The sequence below is a fragment of the Lissotriton vulgaris genome, unplaced genomic scaffold, assembly GCF_964263255.1.
Source record: "Lissotriton vulgaris unplaced genomic scaffold, aLisVul1.2 SCAFFOLD_386, whole genome shotgun sequence".
NCBI classification, from domain to species: domain Eukaryota; kingdom Metazoa; phylum Chordata; class Amphibia; order Caudata; family Salamandridae; genus Lissotriton; species Lissotriton vulgaris.
The window spans coordinates 681,401-700,122 of NW_028243044.1; the positions used below are offsets into that span (position 1 = coordinate 681,401).

The 18,722-nt window shown below is 44.7% G+C and overlaps 1 protein-coding gene across 1 annotated transcript in view; it reads right to left on the minus strand.

Moving 5' to 3' along the window:
• Positions 1-18,722, minus strand: part of LOC147668727 (MFS-type transporter SLC18B1-like) — a 1,155,733-nt gene that overhangs the window by 477,839 nt on the left and 659,172 nt on the right. Inside the window, exon 10 of the mRNA XM_086948472.1 lies at positions 12,521-12,616. Within this exon, the coding sequence (XP_086804598.1) occupies positions 12,521-12,616 (96 nt within the window). The remainder of the gene's footprint in view (positions 1-12,520; positions 12,617-18,722) is intronic.

Genomic DNA, 18,722 nt, shown 5'->3' on the forward strand with positions numbered 1-18,722 from the left:
CTCCCTCATTTTCATGGTTTGATTGTTAGCAAGAAAGTGTAATTCATAGTTGTTTAAATGTCACTCATAGTGCACTGGAATGATGGAAATTTCACATATAGCAGTTGAAACCTTGGCAGCCATGGATGGGGAGCTAGCTCTCGGTTGGCTATGCAAGAAAGCTATAATTGTGGCTTATTTATCTTATGCAACTAAGAAGCATTGACTAAGCCAACAGATGGGCTTGTTGTAGGGTAGTGCTCCCTTATGTAGTAAATATAGGGAGGCAATGACATAGCGGCTAAGTACCAGGCAATATTCAGCACACTGCCTGAACAAGCTGGGTAGCCCTGCAGATTAGTTATGCCTGCACAAGCCACACATATACCTCCTACATTCTGGCCCTCGCTGAGACATAACATAAGTTGTATCACAGCATTGCCGGTTTCTTTTACTCAGGCCCATTGGCACTATGGTGATGCATTATCAATTTGCACGGATTTTGGGCCTGCATTAGCCACACATACCTCCTCTAGTCTGACCTCACTAAGACCATTCAGCTCTGTCTCCACTTCGGGTCTGGCTGATACAATAAAGCCTCTAACTTCTCATTGGACACATGTTGGCACGTTAATGGCCAGGTAGGCGATTGGTTTGGCTGGTTTTACTGGAAGGGTCCGGATGTGGGCAGGCAAAATCAACAGTCGAAAACTCAACAACAGGGGTTGACATGCAGAGGAGGGCCCTTGGCTAGGTGCACTGGTGAGCTTTTACCTAGACAGTATTTATTTAGTGGTTATTCAGGTACTAAAGTAGGGATACCTTTTGCAGGCCGGGAAGTATGTAGTGAGGAAGTAATAGTTCCCCTAGTTGCGCAACAAGTATATACATTTGATAGGGTGCTTGTTAAAAGCTTCCTTGGGTCCAACGAGTGCCAGACAAACGGGGACCACTTGTACAAGAGATAAACATAAGTAGTTACTCAACGCAGTGTGTTAGAAGGGATGTTGCCTTGAGCAGAACTCAAACTGGCCTTAAATGCATGATGGAGACAATTAGTGACGTGCCAAAGAGAAAAAACCAGTGGTAATGGGAGGGTATGCAAAGGGAGATAGCTTACATATTTACATATTTCACAGAATCCTGTCAATCCCGTCAATCCAACATGCCTAAGTAAGCAAGGAATGCCAGAGTGATGGGTTGGACCTGTTATTAATTTTATTAAACACACCAAGTACTGCGAAGTAGTGACATTTGAAGTCATATCAATGGTACTTCCAGGACACATCTCCTTCAGTACACACACCGCCAAGCAGGGCTTCTCTCCCTTGGAGCAAAGGGAAGCTAAACACCATGACGGCATAACGCCAACGTTGGCAACGTTAGCTAAGCTTGCGGCCAGGCAGTGGGCTTGTCCAACTAATGTGATAATGTTAAGGGTTGCTAGCATGCACCAAGAGATGGATTCTCGAGACCATCCAGGACAGACAAAAAGACCTGCCCTATAGCCAGGGAGCCCGGAATTTGTGAAAGCTGCCGGCTAACTTGTGGGTTGCAGTGCAATAAGCTGAGGGTAACATAGGGTCAGAGCAAATTTTGGCTACAATGATCGAAGAAGGATTGTTTTGGCGTTCCCACTGCTCAAGAAGGGGCAAGTATTAGTTCATGTTGTTCCCCCTCTTACACAGCAGGTACACGAGGACACCCGTGCTTATGTCACATATTCTGTGACCAGTCAAAGGTTCAGCAAGCAGGGTAGGCTGCACAAGTTGTCACTTCACTAAAGGGGGCAGTGTCTAATAACCGGCACCATACATTTATTCCCTCAAACCTGTTGTGACACCATTGCTATGTTCGCCAGGGATCAATCGAAAAGAACTATGAAATTGTCTGGTCAATGTGGCGAAGTAATGCACCCTAGAATAAGACTACAAGGTGCAAATTAGCAACCTCGTGGGGGGCGTAAGTAAGGAGGTGGACCGATGGTTCATCGGAAGTGGGAGGGGCTATCCCCTCCCCACAACCACTAAGCACCGATTGGCTAAGGCCACGATGCAAGTTGGCCCATCAGGTGGTAGGCCGCAAGGGGCGGCTTGCCTTTAGATTGCCTGTAAGATAACCCACCATGTTGGCATATTTAGTATGCTAATAAACCTGCAGCAATTTTCTCCACCAAAAAGTTGTCTTGTCTGCTTATTTATGCTACCTGTATGTTGCTGCGGGAGAGCTGGTGAGTGTGGCCGATATTAGCACTATGCCTGCAGCTTCATTTTCTTCGGATAAGCAGCAACCCCTCACCTCCTAACTTACCAGCATTTCTACCCCTTTGGCGAGATCCGCTTCACACCGATACCAAAAATCACCGACTTCCAAATGTAGCGATTTTAAAAAATCACGGATTTTGACGACTGGGTTTTTACGGACAGGACTTGGGGAAAGAACCTTCTGCCTGCCAATGCACTGAAAACAAATATTTCATTCTATTATTGTTGACAACGCTCGATCTTCTGGTCTGTTCTGTGTGAAATTTCTGGTTTGGTGTTGCGGGGCACACCGTACGCAGACCCATTTGTTTGAATTATTTCTGCAAAGGGACTGGAAGTGAAAAAAAGAAGCGATTACTCGCAGTGAGGAAAATACAAAACCCTGTGTTCAAAAACTGCAGGGAGGATGTCCCACTGTCATATGCCCCAACGAATGGTATGCATACTAATGCTCTCTGCTGTGTGTGATGTTGCGGTCCCTCTCTCCTCGCTGAGGTCGGTGTCGTGCATTTTTTCGGCACATGGCCACCCGAAGGCGCATAAAAAAGAGCCGGCTATACCCAGTCTTCCTTTGAGCTGCTTTGCTGGCGTGATTTCACCCAGCCTTATAAATGTCCATGTATTCTCTTTTTTTGCAAGCGGATTAAACCCCGAATTTGCACCCTCCACTTCCTTAGTAGCTGCATTGTGCCCCCAACCCAGGTTTTCTCCTTCCTTCACCTTATTGCGTTTATATCCCCCAGCCCAAACTCATGCCTTGCACCATGGCGCACAACATTTCTCATTCCCTGCCGTCCTGGGGGTTGGTAGGGGGTGGCGGGGGTTGGGGGCACTGCTGCGATTTGTAATACTCTCACAACTGGACGATCGTGTCTGCCTTATCTGAGCTGCGGCTGCCGATCGGTTTAGCCTCAGGCACAACAAGTGGGTCTTCTGACACTAGAGTGCATGGGGGTGTAGGGGGTGTTTGGAGGGGGTCTGAAGTAAGGATGCTTTGGTTTGGTCCAATACTTGTGTGCTGGTAGCTCCGCTACTGTACCTTCCATGAGACTGCAGCATGAGGCTATGGGGGCGGGGTGGTGAGCTAAGCGTATTTTATTGGTGCATTAGGTGTGCTGGTTCAGGAGACTCAGTCGTGTTTACCTTAAACTCCCTCCATAAATCCTGCACACGGACCAGATCATGGAGTTCAGTCAGCACTCCGATATAGATTTGAATCACAGGTGCCGCAATCAGGATGCACTCCCCAAGCAATGCCTGAATAATGCCTCAGATAAAAAGAGGAAGAGAAAGGCGGGCCGGCATCGGCCCCACCACATGTATGGCGGGCGCACGGCCCCCACCATCTCTCGGTGTTGGGGCAAGCCTGTCAGCTACAATGACACAGGGGGGAAACTGGTGTCGGTGCACCAGCAGCAAGATACAATACAAGGACCGGCACATCCACAGGAAGCAGGATCACATGTTGTTTGGGTCATTGGCCACTCATATGTAGGGCGTTTGAATGCAGTTTTTCTTTCAGGAAATTACAGACACAGAGTTGAGCAGGCCGGTTTTAAGGTATCATTCCATGGAAAAGGGGGTCTCTGCCTTAGTCAGTTCAGGGGTTTCGTTACAGAGCTTTTGGGTATACATGGGGCTCCACCCAGCATAGTTATCTTACCTTGGGTGGGAACGATCTGGCAAATCTGGGTAGAAGAGGCTTGATGGAAGACATAATCTCAGAAGTAGAGTGGCTAGCTAAGACATGCCAGGGCTGCACCATAGTATGGTCTCAGATGGTACCCAGATTTAAATGGAGGGGGGAGATTCTGTAAAAGCATTAAATCACTCAGTACGGAGGATCAACAATAAAATAGGAAAATTGTTCAGGTCTCCTCAGCTAAAGACGATCACACACCGGTGTATCAGGGGTGAGCCATGTTTCTTAAAAGATTGGGTCCACTTGACTAGGGTAGGGAATGAAATCCTGTTAGAAAATATAATGTCTCGGCTAGTGAGTTTTAGGGACAGGGCATGACCTTTCAGTGTAGTAGGGTAGGGGGGCCAGATAGTCGGTCAACTACGCTGGCCTGTGGCGGTAGGGTCATGATTGGTGAGCAGTAAATTTAAGGTCCTAAGAGGGCGGCGCCATTCTTGAATGGGGTCACCCAAGGGAGGGACAAGTGGTCTCTCCTAGAACCCCAGGGGCAGGTACAGCCTGTTGGCTACATGGGTGCTGGGGAGGGGGGAGTCACGCTTACTCTGGGCTGGTTGGCCACCCCGCATGTGCACAATGACGCCAGTAAACGGCACAGAGATGCAAGGGTCCCCTTTAATTGAGTTAATAGAGTGTATGGGGTAACAGGGGGGGGGCAAGGACCCTTACGGTAAACGGGCCCTCTGCACATGTTCACTTTTTTGTTTATTTTTATGTTTAATAAATACGACTGGGGGTTGTACGACCCCCGCTTCCAAAGAAATCCCTCTCATGTCATGTTAATAATGTTTGATAAAGGAATGGGGGGTTATACAGTCCTAGTCCCTAGACATAGAGAAAGGCGGGCCAGCATTGGCCCCGCCACAAGTATGGCGGGTGCACCGGCCCTCACCCTCTCTCGGTGTTGGGGCAAGCCTGTCGGGCTACAATGACACGACAGGCGTGCCTTAATGCCGATTGGACCCTGGGTCCCCCAGTGACCCGGAAGTGAGTGAATCACTTCCGGGTCACCAGGGAGCAAAGGCCAGGCCGGTTAGAACCAGCCTGGCAAGTAAGAGGTTAAAAGGCCGGGGAGCGTGGGAGTCTGCCTCTTTGACTCCGCACTCCACGGCCTTCCCCTCCAGCCTCTAGAGAGGCTGTAATTCTTTTTCCCCACCCACCATCCCCTGAAGCAGATGATTGGTATTGTGACTTATGAAGGTTTTTTCACAGGTTTGTTCCAAATGTAATGGATTACAGGTGTGTCATACTAATATGTTTTTGTTCCTTAGAACTTTATCCCGTTTACAGGTCAACAATCGTCGTATTTAGTGCTATTCCTTGGTCAGGCGGTAAGGTCATGATTGGTGAGCAATACATTTAAGGTCCTTAGAGGGTGGCGCCATTCTTGAATTGGGTTGCCCAAGGGGAGGGATAAGTGGTCTCTCCTAGAACTCCAAGGGCAGTTACAGCTGTTGGCTAGATGGGTGCGGGCGAGGGGTGAGTCACGCTTTCTCTAGGCTGGTTGGCCACCCAGCACAACGCCAGTAAACGGCGCAGAGATGCAAGGGCCCCCTTTAATGGAGTTAATAGAGCGTACAGGGGTAACCGGGGGGGGGGGGGGGGAAGTACCCTCATAGTAAACGGGCCCTCTGCACATACTCACTCCAACTGGAGGGCCTGGTTAATTGATAAGGGAAAGTAATTACTGTATGATTATGGTTAATATGTTAGATTCGGATAGGAAATACTTTGTACTAGAATTCTGTTAAGGTTAGCCATCTGATATCTGAATATATCAATTGTAATCAATGTGATGGAAAGTTTTCTGCGTAATCATGTAAATATTGTTTATTTAAATTTTGTTTCTTTTTATGTTTAATAAATACTGCCAGGGTTGTACGACCCCCATTTCCAAAGAAATCCCTCTCATGTCATGTTCAAAATAATTGATAAAGGAAGGGGGGGGTTTAGGCAGTCCCTGGCCAAACAAGATTGAACCTCGCCTGTTGCCCTTGTTTAGTCAGACCTCATTTTCTTGAAGACCGTCACACTGTGGGCAAGAGATCTCTCGTAGCTTTCCTCTCTTTCTTACATAGTAAGATGTATTTTTTGGCAAATATGAAAATCGTTAATAACACCCTATCCTCCGTTTGAAAATAAATACTGTATGCCTCCCAGTTTTGGTTATCCAACAATCACAATGCAGAGGTACGCTAATGAAATTGTACTTCAAGGGGGTTGCTAAAAGTACTTGTGGCTAATGCTATACCCCTACTTCAAATAAGCTAGTAATTATGTCAGAGATTAGTGAATTAGTGCCTGCAATAATCTAAAAACACAAAGTGTCTCATCGTTATTTAGATTTAGCAGTGGGCTACTCTTTTTTGAACGAGGAAAAAACAAGCCACAATGCACTTTTACGCTTTGCATTTAGTTGAAGGACGCACTGCTCTACTTGTGAAGTCTCCAAGCTACCCATGGGTCAGACACTTAACATGTGAAGAAACCGCAAAAAGACACTTGCATGTAAAAAAAATGTAGTGCTGCCCTTCATGGAAGAATCCACAAGGTGGTAGTCTGTGCGCTTTTTACGCAACAATTCCTTTACTGGGCAGTCAATTGCTTGAACAATTTAGTTTAATTATAAACAAAACTGTCCCCTGGGGCCCAAGTGGCATGGTTGCTCTACGACAGCATGCAAAACAATGGCACACAACTAGTCCACCAGGTACTTCCAGTAAGCGCCACAGAGCTGCGTTGCAGAGAGGTGGTCTGAGATTTTACCTTTATTTACACCATAGGTTTCTGGGATGTTATAGTTAAAAATTTGCATTTAAAAAAACCATTGAAATTCACTGAAAAAAACATAGGTTTCAGGGACGTTATAGTTAGAAGTTAGCATTTAAAAAACATTGAAATTCACTGAAAAAACCATAGGTTTTAGGCACATTATAGTTAGAAATGAACATTTAAAAAACCTTAGAAATTCACTGAAAAAAACATAGGTTTCAGGGACATTATAGTTAGTTGGACATTTCACTCGTACAAAACCATAGAAATTCCCTTGTTATAGTTAGTTCAGCTAACATGCACTCTTTTGGAGCGTGGCCTACTGCGACCTTGTTATGCTAATTAAAGCAAACATAAATTAGGTACTGTTATTTTAATACAAAAGTAGGCCCTCACAGATCTACCTTTGATCATTATTAATTATCACAATAATCTGACTACAATATGTCGGTCACCATTATTGATTTTTCAAATCATCCGTCTGTGATGCTCTCATGTTATTGTAAGTGACAGCAATTTGTTCATCAGGAGCAATCCCTTCCTTTGACATTTGTCTCATCGTCTGCTTCTTCTTGTTACTACTATCACATATAAAACCCCTAAAAAGAATTCATTTACAAAACTTTAACATTAGCACAATACTCGTTATTATAACCATTATTATGATTGAATTATTAATATATATTAGTTTAGCTTTAGTAATCCTTTTAATCCATTCAGAAGTACTCCTCGCTCCATTCGGCGGCATGCCTTAGTACACGACGTTTCGAGCAATATGGAATATACTGTGTACATTTGCGTGCCTGTGTGTATGGGTGTAATGTGGATCCGTTCCGTTTTTAATGACCTCACACTAATGTTAAACCACAAATACAACTTCACCTAGTTTAGTGGGTGTTTGTATTCCCTCCAGCACACCCTCCCTACTGAAAGTATTCATACTGTTTTTATTCTGTATTGTCTTTCATTCTGTGTTGTGTTTTATTGTTTCAGATTAGCTAACAGCTCAGCGGCAAACTGTAAGTACGGTATTGTCATTGTATCACTGCACACCTTAGTGTGGGTGCACACTTTTCTTTTACTTTATTTGGTCCTGACAAAAACCTCAGTACTATTTGGTTGAGGCTGAAACATGTAGACCATGTAATTGGGATAATAGAAGACCAATTTTATCTTCATTCATATTCCGTTCCTTATTTTTAAACATGCCCCTGAGACCCATGAATAAAAATTCACGATAGGACACCCTGGAGGTACTTTTAATTTGCACTTGTCCCTTTCACTAACAAAATACAACCCGCTCTGCTGTAGTCCAGGCGTAGTAGCACAGCTGAGTTGCACTTGGCAGCCCAGCTGAGAACCCCATGATGAAGCATACCACCAACTAGGTTGGTGGGTGAGGGTTCATTTTAAAAAAAACAAATGATTTTCTAACATACCTGTGAAGATACAGGGGGTCATTCTTCTACTTTGGATCCCATACCGGGTTTGTCCACGTTTTTGCAAATTGAGCTTTTTCAGGGAGACAGACGCTCCCAGTACTCTTTACTCTCGCTTTGTTGCCACTGGTATTAAGACAGTGCACAGCTGTGAGAGTTTTCTCTCTCTTTTCTCTCTTTTTCAATACTACTTTTCGTGATTCATCACCAAATCTAGCAGAAAACACAGGTCTCACATTCACGGAATTAGACGAGAACATGATTTTATCGGCCCCTCTTTTGATGGCTGATCTAATTGTTGCACAGACCATAGCTCAGAGTACAGACTGGGAAAATCTTACTGAAAAAAAGAAGACAAGAATCAGAACAATCCTGCACGGGTTTATACTCACAGAGTATCTGAGGAACAACAACCCCCCCAAAGGATTCATTGTTACCAATGCCCCACGTATCTTCCTGGAAGATGCAGCATTAAGGAGGGACTGGGACTAAATAGCCTGGCATTGTACCAGAGTTTGGACCATTCTCATCATCCAGACAGCCAAACGCCTTTCGGATGCAATTCTCATAGAAATCCAGGCTATGGAAAATCATTTCAAAACAACCCTAACTGCATTTAAGAAAAAACTAGCTCAGGTCAACAAAGAGATGGCGGAATACAAAGAAAATCTGACCCAATCAAAAGTTAAAAAATTTCAGAAAGATCTTTAGAAATGTTCCTACACTAAAATATATCCCTGCTCAGAACCTGACTATAAACCTGCAAGACGACTGGAGATGTCAGGGGGTCCTCTGATGATAACCTGTCAACTAGCAGCGGTTCTAGTGGGGGAAGCTATAGGAACAGACAAGGTGGAAGAGGACGAACAGAGAACTGGCAACAACCTTGGCCACATTTCCATCCAAGTGGGCAGATGCCTTTTCTAGTCCATATGCTCTGCCCAATCCCATATGCAATTTGGATGGAATCCACCGTTTTTGCAACCACAGCCCCCCTTCATGAACAACAACCAAAGGTTTCCTTTTTTAGGGGGAGGTAGAAGAAGGCCACAGCAACAAGCACATTAGGAAGAGGACCATAAATCGTGAGCCAACACAAGAAGGAGAACAAGAGACCAACAAGCGGCCCCAGCTCCAACAGAGTTTAGTGACAAACTTGTCCTACCACACCCTCACCCCTATTGAGGAATATCTACTCAACAAAGGGCTAGGTTTCATGCCCACTTATAGACTCGACAAATTCAAACTCCATTGCCAGTTGTCACAGTTCTTCCGAAAAGACAAACTTAAGGCATTTTTCGAGGGCCATCAAACATGGGATCCTCAAGAAGAACAGGGTGACGCACGCCTGAGAATCAAGTCAACCTTTACCTCTCCCCCTAACAACAAACCAATTGACCTCATTGCCTTCAAATAAGCTGTATTTAACTATATCGCAACAGCAGTAAAAGGCCAACCTTTCAGAAATACCATCAGTACAGAATTTGAGGCATTACGAACCTGAGGTCCAATGACCACATTATCATCAGATCAGACAACAAAGGGGGAGGGATAGTACTCAAAAACAAAGTTGACTACCAAGCAGAATGTAGCCGTCTTCTCAATGACCAAAGGAATTACAAATGACTTGAACAAAATCCAAGTGAAAGCCTAAAGGCTAAAATACATGGCTCAGTAGGAAATACAGAAATGGAGGGCATCATTACAAACACGAGGCTGAATTCTTGACAACCAGTGAGGTGAAAATACCCTATTTTTATGCACTGCCAAAAATACATAAAAAGACTAACCCACCACCGAGCAGGCCTATCGTGTCCGGTATAGGCTCTTTACTGGAACCCCTGTCCCAGTTCTCTAATATCTTCTTGCAACCTCCACCTTCCCCAAGGATATAAAAGATCTTCTTAGACTCCTCCACACCCAGACTGAATCTCCAAAACTGTCTATTTGAAAAGGAACAACGTTTGGTATATCGCCTATCCACGAACAAGATAGGCCTGAACTACAACATACCCTGGAACTCGATTAAGAGTCTATAAACAGGACTTGGCGAAACCAACTTGACATTGAAACACTTATTGCACGCTCCCTGTCTCATTACCTGTAAGCCGAAACCAGCGGACTCTTTCGTGCCCTCGAGCCCGGTGCTGGTGAATTCTCTGTTCCGCTCCTTTACCCTCGACCTCCCAAACCATTTAAAGGTCTAGTATACATGTCAGCAGCGCACCCATATTCACACATACCAACTCTTGTTGCACTGACTCTATGTCTGCGAATTACTATTTTCGATTTAGCAATGGTCATGTTTCTCAATTTCCCAAAGCCTACTGGCAATCTCTTCCTTTCTTCTTCCCAGTAAACTATTTTTCCCTTAACCTATGTCTACTCCACATCAAGACACAATGTGGTTAAAATATTTTTGATTGAGTAATAGTCATTATTTGCACATTATTTTGATTTCATTTTCTTTTCACACTCTGTAGTAAGGTAATACATCCTTAATTGTACAGTAAGACTCATAGTGGCCAACTACTCCTTTTGATTGTGCAATATAGCTAACTGTCTTTTAATCTTTCCGACAATATCACTTTTTTTCAACACGGAGCGAAGCCGTTTTTCCTCACTTCCGTTGGCCTCTAACACAACAAGATTAGCGTTTCAGTGCTAAGCGCCGAACACCTTATGACATGCCGTGAACGTATACTTACGCGATGGGCATGGCTACATCCACCGGCCTCCGGCATTTGCACTACAAATGCGCTACTCTAGCCTGCAAGCGATACCACCAAGATCCAGTCGAGGGCCACTGTAGGTATCTGAGGATTGACATCCTTAATGAAGTAAGTTTTGCCTCCGACTCTTATTTGACCATTTTCTTGCACGCTGCTGACATTATCTAGAGCAGGGGTCTCCAAACCGGTCCTGGAGGGCCGGATCCATGCCAGATTTTTGGGATATCCCCATTGAGATACATGTAGTAATTTTAAAAACCTGGTATGGATCCGGCCCTCCAGGACCGGTTTGGAGACCCCTGATCTAGAGGGTTGACAATCTCCTTTTTCCCGCAGTGTCGGACTATTGGAGTCCGCCCACCTCCGGGAACATTTGGCTACTTAAGTCTTGTAGCTGTTGTATGCCTTACCTTTCGGACATTTGTTCTACTATTGCCGTTAGCAGAACGCATAAAAACTGGCATCTTTATATGGTTTTAGCACATCGTTTTTTGCTTGCAAAATACATTGGCACAAACGTCTAAACCAAGCCACACCATTTACAGGACTTAACTGTCCCGCACTTAAAAACTAGTTGGGCCTAATTCAGGCCCCAGCCACATCATAAATTCACCTTGCTCCACTCGCCGGCATGCCTTAGTACATGACTTTTTGCACCATGTGGCATTCACTGTGTTCATTTGGCTGCCTATGTGTATGGGTGTAATGTGGATCCTTTCTCTTTTTAATGACCTCACACTAATGTTAAACCACAAACACAACTTCACCTAGTTTAGTAGGTGTTTGTATTCCCTCCAGCACACCCCTCCTTAGTGACAGTATTCATATTGTTTTCATTCTCTATTGTCTTTTATTCTGTGTTGTGTTTTATTGTGTCAGATTAGCTAACAGCTCAGTGGTAAACGGTAAGTACGGTGTTGTCACTGTATCACTGCACACCTTAGTTTGTGTGCACACTTTTCTTTCACTTTGTTTTGGTCTTGGCGATAGCCTCAGTACTATTTTGTTGAGGCTGAAACATGTAGACCATGTAATTGGGATCATAGAAGACCAATTTTATCTTCATTCATATCCCGTTCCTTATTTTTAAATGTGCCCCAGAGACCCAAGAATATAAATTAACGATTGGACTCCCCAGAGGTACTTTTGATTTGCACTTGTCCCTTTCACAAAAAAAACCTCTCCCTGTAGTCCAGGCCTTGTAGCACAGCTGGGTTGCACTCGACAGCCCAACTGGGAACGCTATAATGAAGCATGCCACCAACTAGGTTGGTGGGTGAGGGTTCTTTTTTTTTTTTTTTTTAAATGGTTTTCTAACATTCCTGTGAAAATATAGGGGGTCATTCTTCTACATTGGATCCCGTACTGGGTTTGTCAACTTAGTTGCATTACAAAGTATTGAATACACGCTTAAATAAGGCAAAGGACTACAGTAAAATAAATGGATATGACGAGGACTAATCAGAACACACCTGTTGCATGTTAGTGTACTTCATGACACTGTTTGGGCAGCCTTCAGTAGCTTTTCTACTGCAAATCACGGTGGAGAAAACATCGCGTTAATAAATGAAACACGTTGAAAGTTTTTTAAATGTAACGGTTTAACCACCGGAAAGAACATTGTTTATTACTTACTATGCACATGAAAGCATTTCGGGGAAGAGTGTGATGGTAGACAGCCCAAGAAAAAAGCCCAGGAAGACCAGTGTTAAGATGAACAGCCATAGCACACTGTGAAAAAACAAGTGGGAAATATCACAGTTCACAAATTTGAATTCTTTTCTTGAAAAGTAACAGTGATTATTTCTGATCAGATGACAACTTTAGACACTGGCCAAAACATAAAGAGATTGATATGAATAAAAAAGCTATGCATGTGACTTTCATATGGTCTGCCAATGGCCCCTGATGTGCAAGTGCCTGGTCAGACCTTACTATACGGCTGTGTCACAGAAACAACATGGAATCGCATCAAATCACCTATGTTCATCTTAGTCAGGCGCGATGCAAGGGTAGAACAAAATAGCAAGCAAATGTTCTTCTGTGAACATGTTATGTCAAACTTCAACATTATACAAATCATGTAAAATTGGCTATGATAATCAAAGTTCTGCAAACAAGGGATAAGGAACTGTACATAACTCATCGTTATTTCTGTTGTCTCTGTCCCTTGCAATGAAACACTTTCATCAGGACATACACAATGAATATAACTAGTAGCTCGAGAGACGTCTCAGTCACTCTTATATGAAATTTTGGGTTCCCTCTTGGCAAACAATAACAGCACTCTGCTCAGGGTCTTTGCTCCTCATGATCTTTCTCCTAAGGAACCCTTAAGTGAGTTTCACATCAATAGACACAAAGGATACCACAATAAGTGCATCACTTTGATATAGCCATGTGTCTTCCAAAGATAAGGTCAGGGCGGAGTCCTTGGCACCTGCAAGACTATTCTATTATTTGCTCCATCTTCTACAGCTACTATGAGACAAGTACACCAAACCATGGAGACGTTGGGTGAGCTGGATTCTGAACGTGTAGGATACGCTCTATGACTCTAGCCCAGAAAACTGGGGATGGGGAAGTAATCACACTTGAACTCCTCTTGTGCTACATGATGTTGTGTCGCCCCTTAACCAGTGGATAGTGTGATCACCTGGCATGGGGGCAAATTCTGGACAGGACTGCAATTCAGGACAAATATTCAGGCCAAGAGGCCAATTTTACAGACACACCCAAGGAGCAACCATACCCCATACAACCATACCCCACAATTGAAGAAGTGCATTTATTTTCTATTTTTAGATTACACTATTTATTCACTATGCTCTTGATGAAGCAAGGCTTTCGCTTTAGGTGGGAAATTCTTGCAGCTGCGTACTGGTGCCAAAGATGGCAGCTTCATGTTTCACATACTAATGCACATGCTTCTGCTTGAAGTAAACCTTGTGTGTTCTGCTTAACTATTAATGATATAGTTAAAATAAAGTAAAGGGGTTAGAGTAGAAATAGGTGCATTCATTTATTTTTGTATTCTAGTGTGTATCTCTTTGACTTCTTCAATAGCTCGTATTTGAGCCTGAAAAGTGGTTGAATCGCCATATTGAATTTCCATTGCGCATGTGTCAGGAGCCTTGAGAGACCTCGAGCAGTGTCATTGAATAGCTGCCAGGCCCGTCTTACCCAAGATGTTCCTGGGAACCTGACCGTCTGACCCCATGAGAGGAAGAAATATTGAACTGTATTGAAATACAATGTATATGATTTGAAACAAATATTGCTGGATGGATTAAATTCATGGGAAAGCAAGTATGGTGTGATGACCTCTCCTTGCCTTTCTGACCAATCACATTGAAGGGAACACACATATTCACAACATTTGGGGGTGGTACATTGCCCTGGAAAATAGTATAACTAAGGTAGGCTTAGTTAGATGATTTGTCCAACTTGTCACGGACCTGTCACTGACCCAACCTATGCTGAAGGAGAATCGAGAGCAGAGTGCTGGCGAAGCACTCGGTCAGAAGAATCTGGGTTTGCTTAGGGAGAAGTATCAATTACCCAGTCTGGGTTATAAATTTGCCGCAGAGAGGGGTGTGACACTGGCGTTGCACTTGGTGGAGGTTACCTGTCCTGTTCTGCACCTGTCCTGTCCCGTTGGCACCTGATTAGTCGGGAGCTTTTCTTTTGTCCCAGCCCGTGGCCAGGGTTGGTCCTCACACCATTCTAGGTAAATATATTCTGTGTGGGTTGTCCTTGTATTGTTTCCCTTTCTCACCCTTCACAGGTAACAATGTCCAAAGGTGTTGCCTTAACTTCTTGCAAACTTTATGTTTTAGTAATTTTCTTACTTGCAAAATTTCTGATTGCACTATTATGGCCTCTGACTCGTTAAATATTGCATAGATAAAGTGTTTAAAACTTTTCCTGAGTCTGTGGTTATTTATGAAGGTAAATGTTAAAATCTACCTATTATGCTAACTCCCTTTCGATCCTTAGGACTTAGAGCACAGGTGAAAAGTATTTGGTAAGTCATGGTGTATAGGTATAAGTCCTAAAGTGAATAAAATTCTGATAGGCAGGAAATTAAGTTGAAGCAGGGTTACCGGTTTAATGTGTGAATGTTTAAGGGCCCAGGTGAGTATGGTAAACTGAGCTGGTAATCACATGCGCCATCACTCTATATGTGAATGCCTGTAGGAGTGTTACAGTCAGGTGACACATTATGCCCTTGTTCAACAGAAAATTGTGTCTCTTGAGCATTGTGTCATGGACATCACCCCAAATCTGCCCCGTCTTTCTTGGAGACAAGCAACCTTTTGATAATGCTTCAAACAGTTTAAAACACCTGGGAAACACTTTGGTAAATATTACGCTAAGGGGCATTATCACCTTCTGCTAGTTTAGACAGGTTAAACAAAAACATCTGGCTCTTCTCACCCTTTACTGGACGTTAAAAAAATTAATGAAGGGGGCGTGGCTGGGCAATATGGCCGCTCGGACGTAGCTCGTTTCGACTCCCGGCTGTCCTGGGCCTCAAGCTGTGGTTCTACAATGCTTGCCTTGTCCCAAATTGCATCACCCACATGCTAAACAACTGAGACATGCATTGAGAGCCTGGAATTACTGTTCGTCTGCCCCTGACCGCAGAAGTGGAGCCTTGCTGGAGCAGCCCCAGCGCACACCAAAATGGCACCCGCCGCCTCTTAAGTAGAGGTGTGATCCAGCTGACAGCGGAAAGAACACGGGTCTGCTATCGCGGGGTGCACCTACCCTCCTCGACATCTGGTGGTCGCCCCCTAATCTCGGGAGAGCCAGAGGTCCTGTGATGACAGAGAATTTTTTCAGCGGCGTAGACAACAGCATGGAACCGCTGTGACCAGCCACAATGTGGGACACCTCAGGTGTGGTGGAACTACTTGGGGGTCTGGCTGCATGACATTTCCTGCCTGAGCAACCCCGTGCGCAAAGTCCTACCTTTCTGTATGGCCAGGAGACCACTCTGCTATCGCCCGGGTCTCGCCATTTGCCTGACCCTAATATGGCGGCTTGGCAATGCCTGAACTCCACTGCGGGCGGCTTCACATGAATACCAGGCCACCGCACCCTTAAATGCAGAGGCAGGTGGAAGGTAGGAGGCCTCTACATACACCTGCTAAGAGCTAGAGCACCGCAAAGCAATCCCCTCCACTAAAGCCTACAAGCATATTGAACTCAGCATGTTCCACCGGGAGGGGCAGGCATACAGATTACAGGCATGGAAGATCTGTGGTAGCGGAGGGATTGATTGCCTACTTCCCTCAGAGACCCAACGATATCTTGACTGGCAATCAGGAGGTCCGGCACAGAACATGCGTTGACACTCACTACCTACAAGATCGCCTCTACCCTGAACTAGTGTACACCAGCCGCAGCGGGTCTGCCTTTGCCTGGCGATAATCGCCCACAGTGTGACACTCTCGGACTCATTCTAACTGTTTGGAACGCCATTCTCTTACGGCCAAGTACGAGAATAGTGATCAAAACTCTCCGGGGCCAACTACCTGCCACCACCGCAGAGGCCACCCTGCTCCTTTGAGCGCTACACTTGTAAAGTCCCCTCAATGTACTGTCTGGGGGCACCCCGGGGCCTGTCCCTATGCCGCCAGACAAGTTGTCGAGCAAAACTACGAGCAAAGTCTCTGATTTCTTCCTGCCGGCTGATCCGCACCCGCTTCCGGACCAAGGAGCAAGAACGGACACCATGGCCCTCACAAAAGATGACATTCATGGCTACCTTCCAAGGGCCCGATTCACAGAATGAACTTAAGACTCAATCCTAAGCTTACTACTATTTTGGTATTCACAGAATGCACTTACTACTTTTGGCATTCACAGAATGAACTTACTACTTTTGGTATTCACAGAAGTTAGGATTTTGTCTTAAGTTTGTCTTAAGACAAACAAGACAGACTTAAGACAGACTTAAGACAAACTTAAGACAGACTTAAGACAGACTTAAGATAAACTTAAGACAGTCTTAAGACAAACTTAAGACAAAATCCTAACTTCTGTGAATACCAAAAGTAGTAGGTTCATTCTGTGAATACCAAAAGTAGTAAGTGCATTCTGTGTATGCCAAATGTAGTAAGTGCATTCTGTGAATACCAAAATAGTAGTAAGTTTAGGATTGAGTCCTAAGTTCATTCTGTGAATCGGGCCCCAAGACTTTAAAACGGAGCTAAGGAAAGAACTAGGTCAGGACCTTATGGACTCCATTAATCATCTAAAATCTGATCTCATAAACCTACGAATCCGAGACATGGAAGAGGGGGCGGAGGGACCGGATCCGGAAGCCTTTCTGGAGGGTCTGTGCACGGAGATCATCCGCCCACTGACACTCAAGTTAGAAAGAGTACACCGAGTCGGAGGACTGGCGACCGGAGAAAAGAGACGGCTGTGAGACGTGCTTGCCAAATTCCACTCCTGTAAAGTTAAGTAAGCAGTCCTTCTTGCAGCCCAGAAAAAGAGGAGGGTCTCTTTCCAGGATCATTCCTGCAACACCTATCAAGACCTATCACTAGCCACCCTGACTAGGAGACAGATGTTTCGTCCAATCACATCGAAACTGTTCGGGCTGGACTGTTCCCATGAGGCACAGGTCTGACTGATTTGCATATGGCCATGTCTGAGCTGGGGTGGTGGAGTGAGCTAAAGAATGATGATGGATTAAAGTCAGATCAGTTGACTGGGGGTGAATGTTTGATTTGCTCAAACACTCCGTCCATCATCCCCTTTGGTATTGCTTTGTTTGCCCTAAGTTGGCAGGGTATGCCCAGATGTGAGTCCCTTGCTCGCTTTGCCACAGGATTCAAGATAGCCTGGCGGATAAGGGTTATGAACCCAAAACAGGTCCCAGGATGCTTGTTTCCGGTCCAAGGAAGAGATGATTTGGCAGTTAGAGCTGGACTGTTCCCATGAGGCTCAGGGTCAGACTGATTTGCATATGGCCATGTCTGAACAGGGGTGGTGGAGAGAGCTAAGGAATGATGATGGATTAAACCCAGATCAGTTGACTGAGGGTGAGTGTTTGATTTGCTCAAATGCTCTGTCCATCATCCCCTTTGGTATGGTTATGGTCAAGGGTACGTTAAAAGGTAAACTTTGCACATTCATCACAACATACGCCCCCAACCCTGGACAGGCGTCCTTTTTAAACACACTGGTGGGGAGGATTCGGGACTTTGCAGAAGGACCAACAATCCTAATGTTACAAAATAAGGGTTAACCCATTAGCACTGGGACCTGGGTAGTCAATGTTGTATATAAAGTGGTCCCAGTTGGAACAACATACTAGACACACATACCAAATTGTAAACAGTAAAAATACTTCCACAATCAATTTAGTAAACCGATTATTGTGAGTGATGTGAGGATGTATATTAAAGAACATCACTCACAATAATCAACAATCCTAATGGGCGATTTTAATCTTACATGGCAAGCCACACTGAAAAGCCCCACCTTCACCGATCGGACACAGGATCCTTTTCCGTAGATACCAAGCAACCGATACTGACTTAGGCCTTAGAGACGCCTGGCGTACCCTTTGCCCTCTGACGCGCGACTACACTTTTTACTCGCATGCGCATGTCCGCCATACATATTCCCGACTCGACTACATTTTTATTAGCCAGAATCTACTGGGATCCCTTCGGGAGGCTAAGATCTTTCCTCTTTCAGTATCGGGCCACTGTCTCATATCGATCTTTTTAACATGGAGCAACAACGCCTCTACATCCCCTAAATGTTATTTTCCAGCTGCCCTCACAAGAGGGAGAGTGCTTTGCATGGAAGT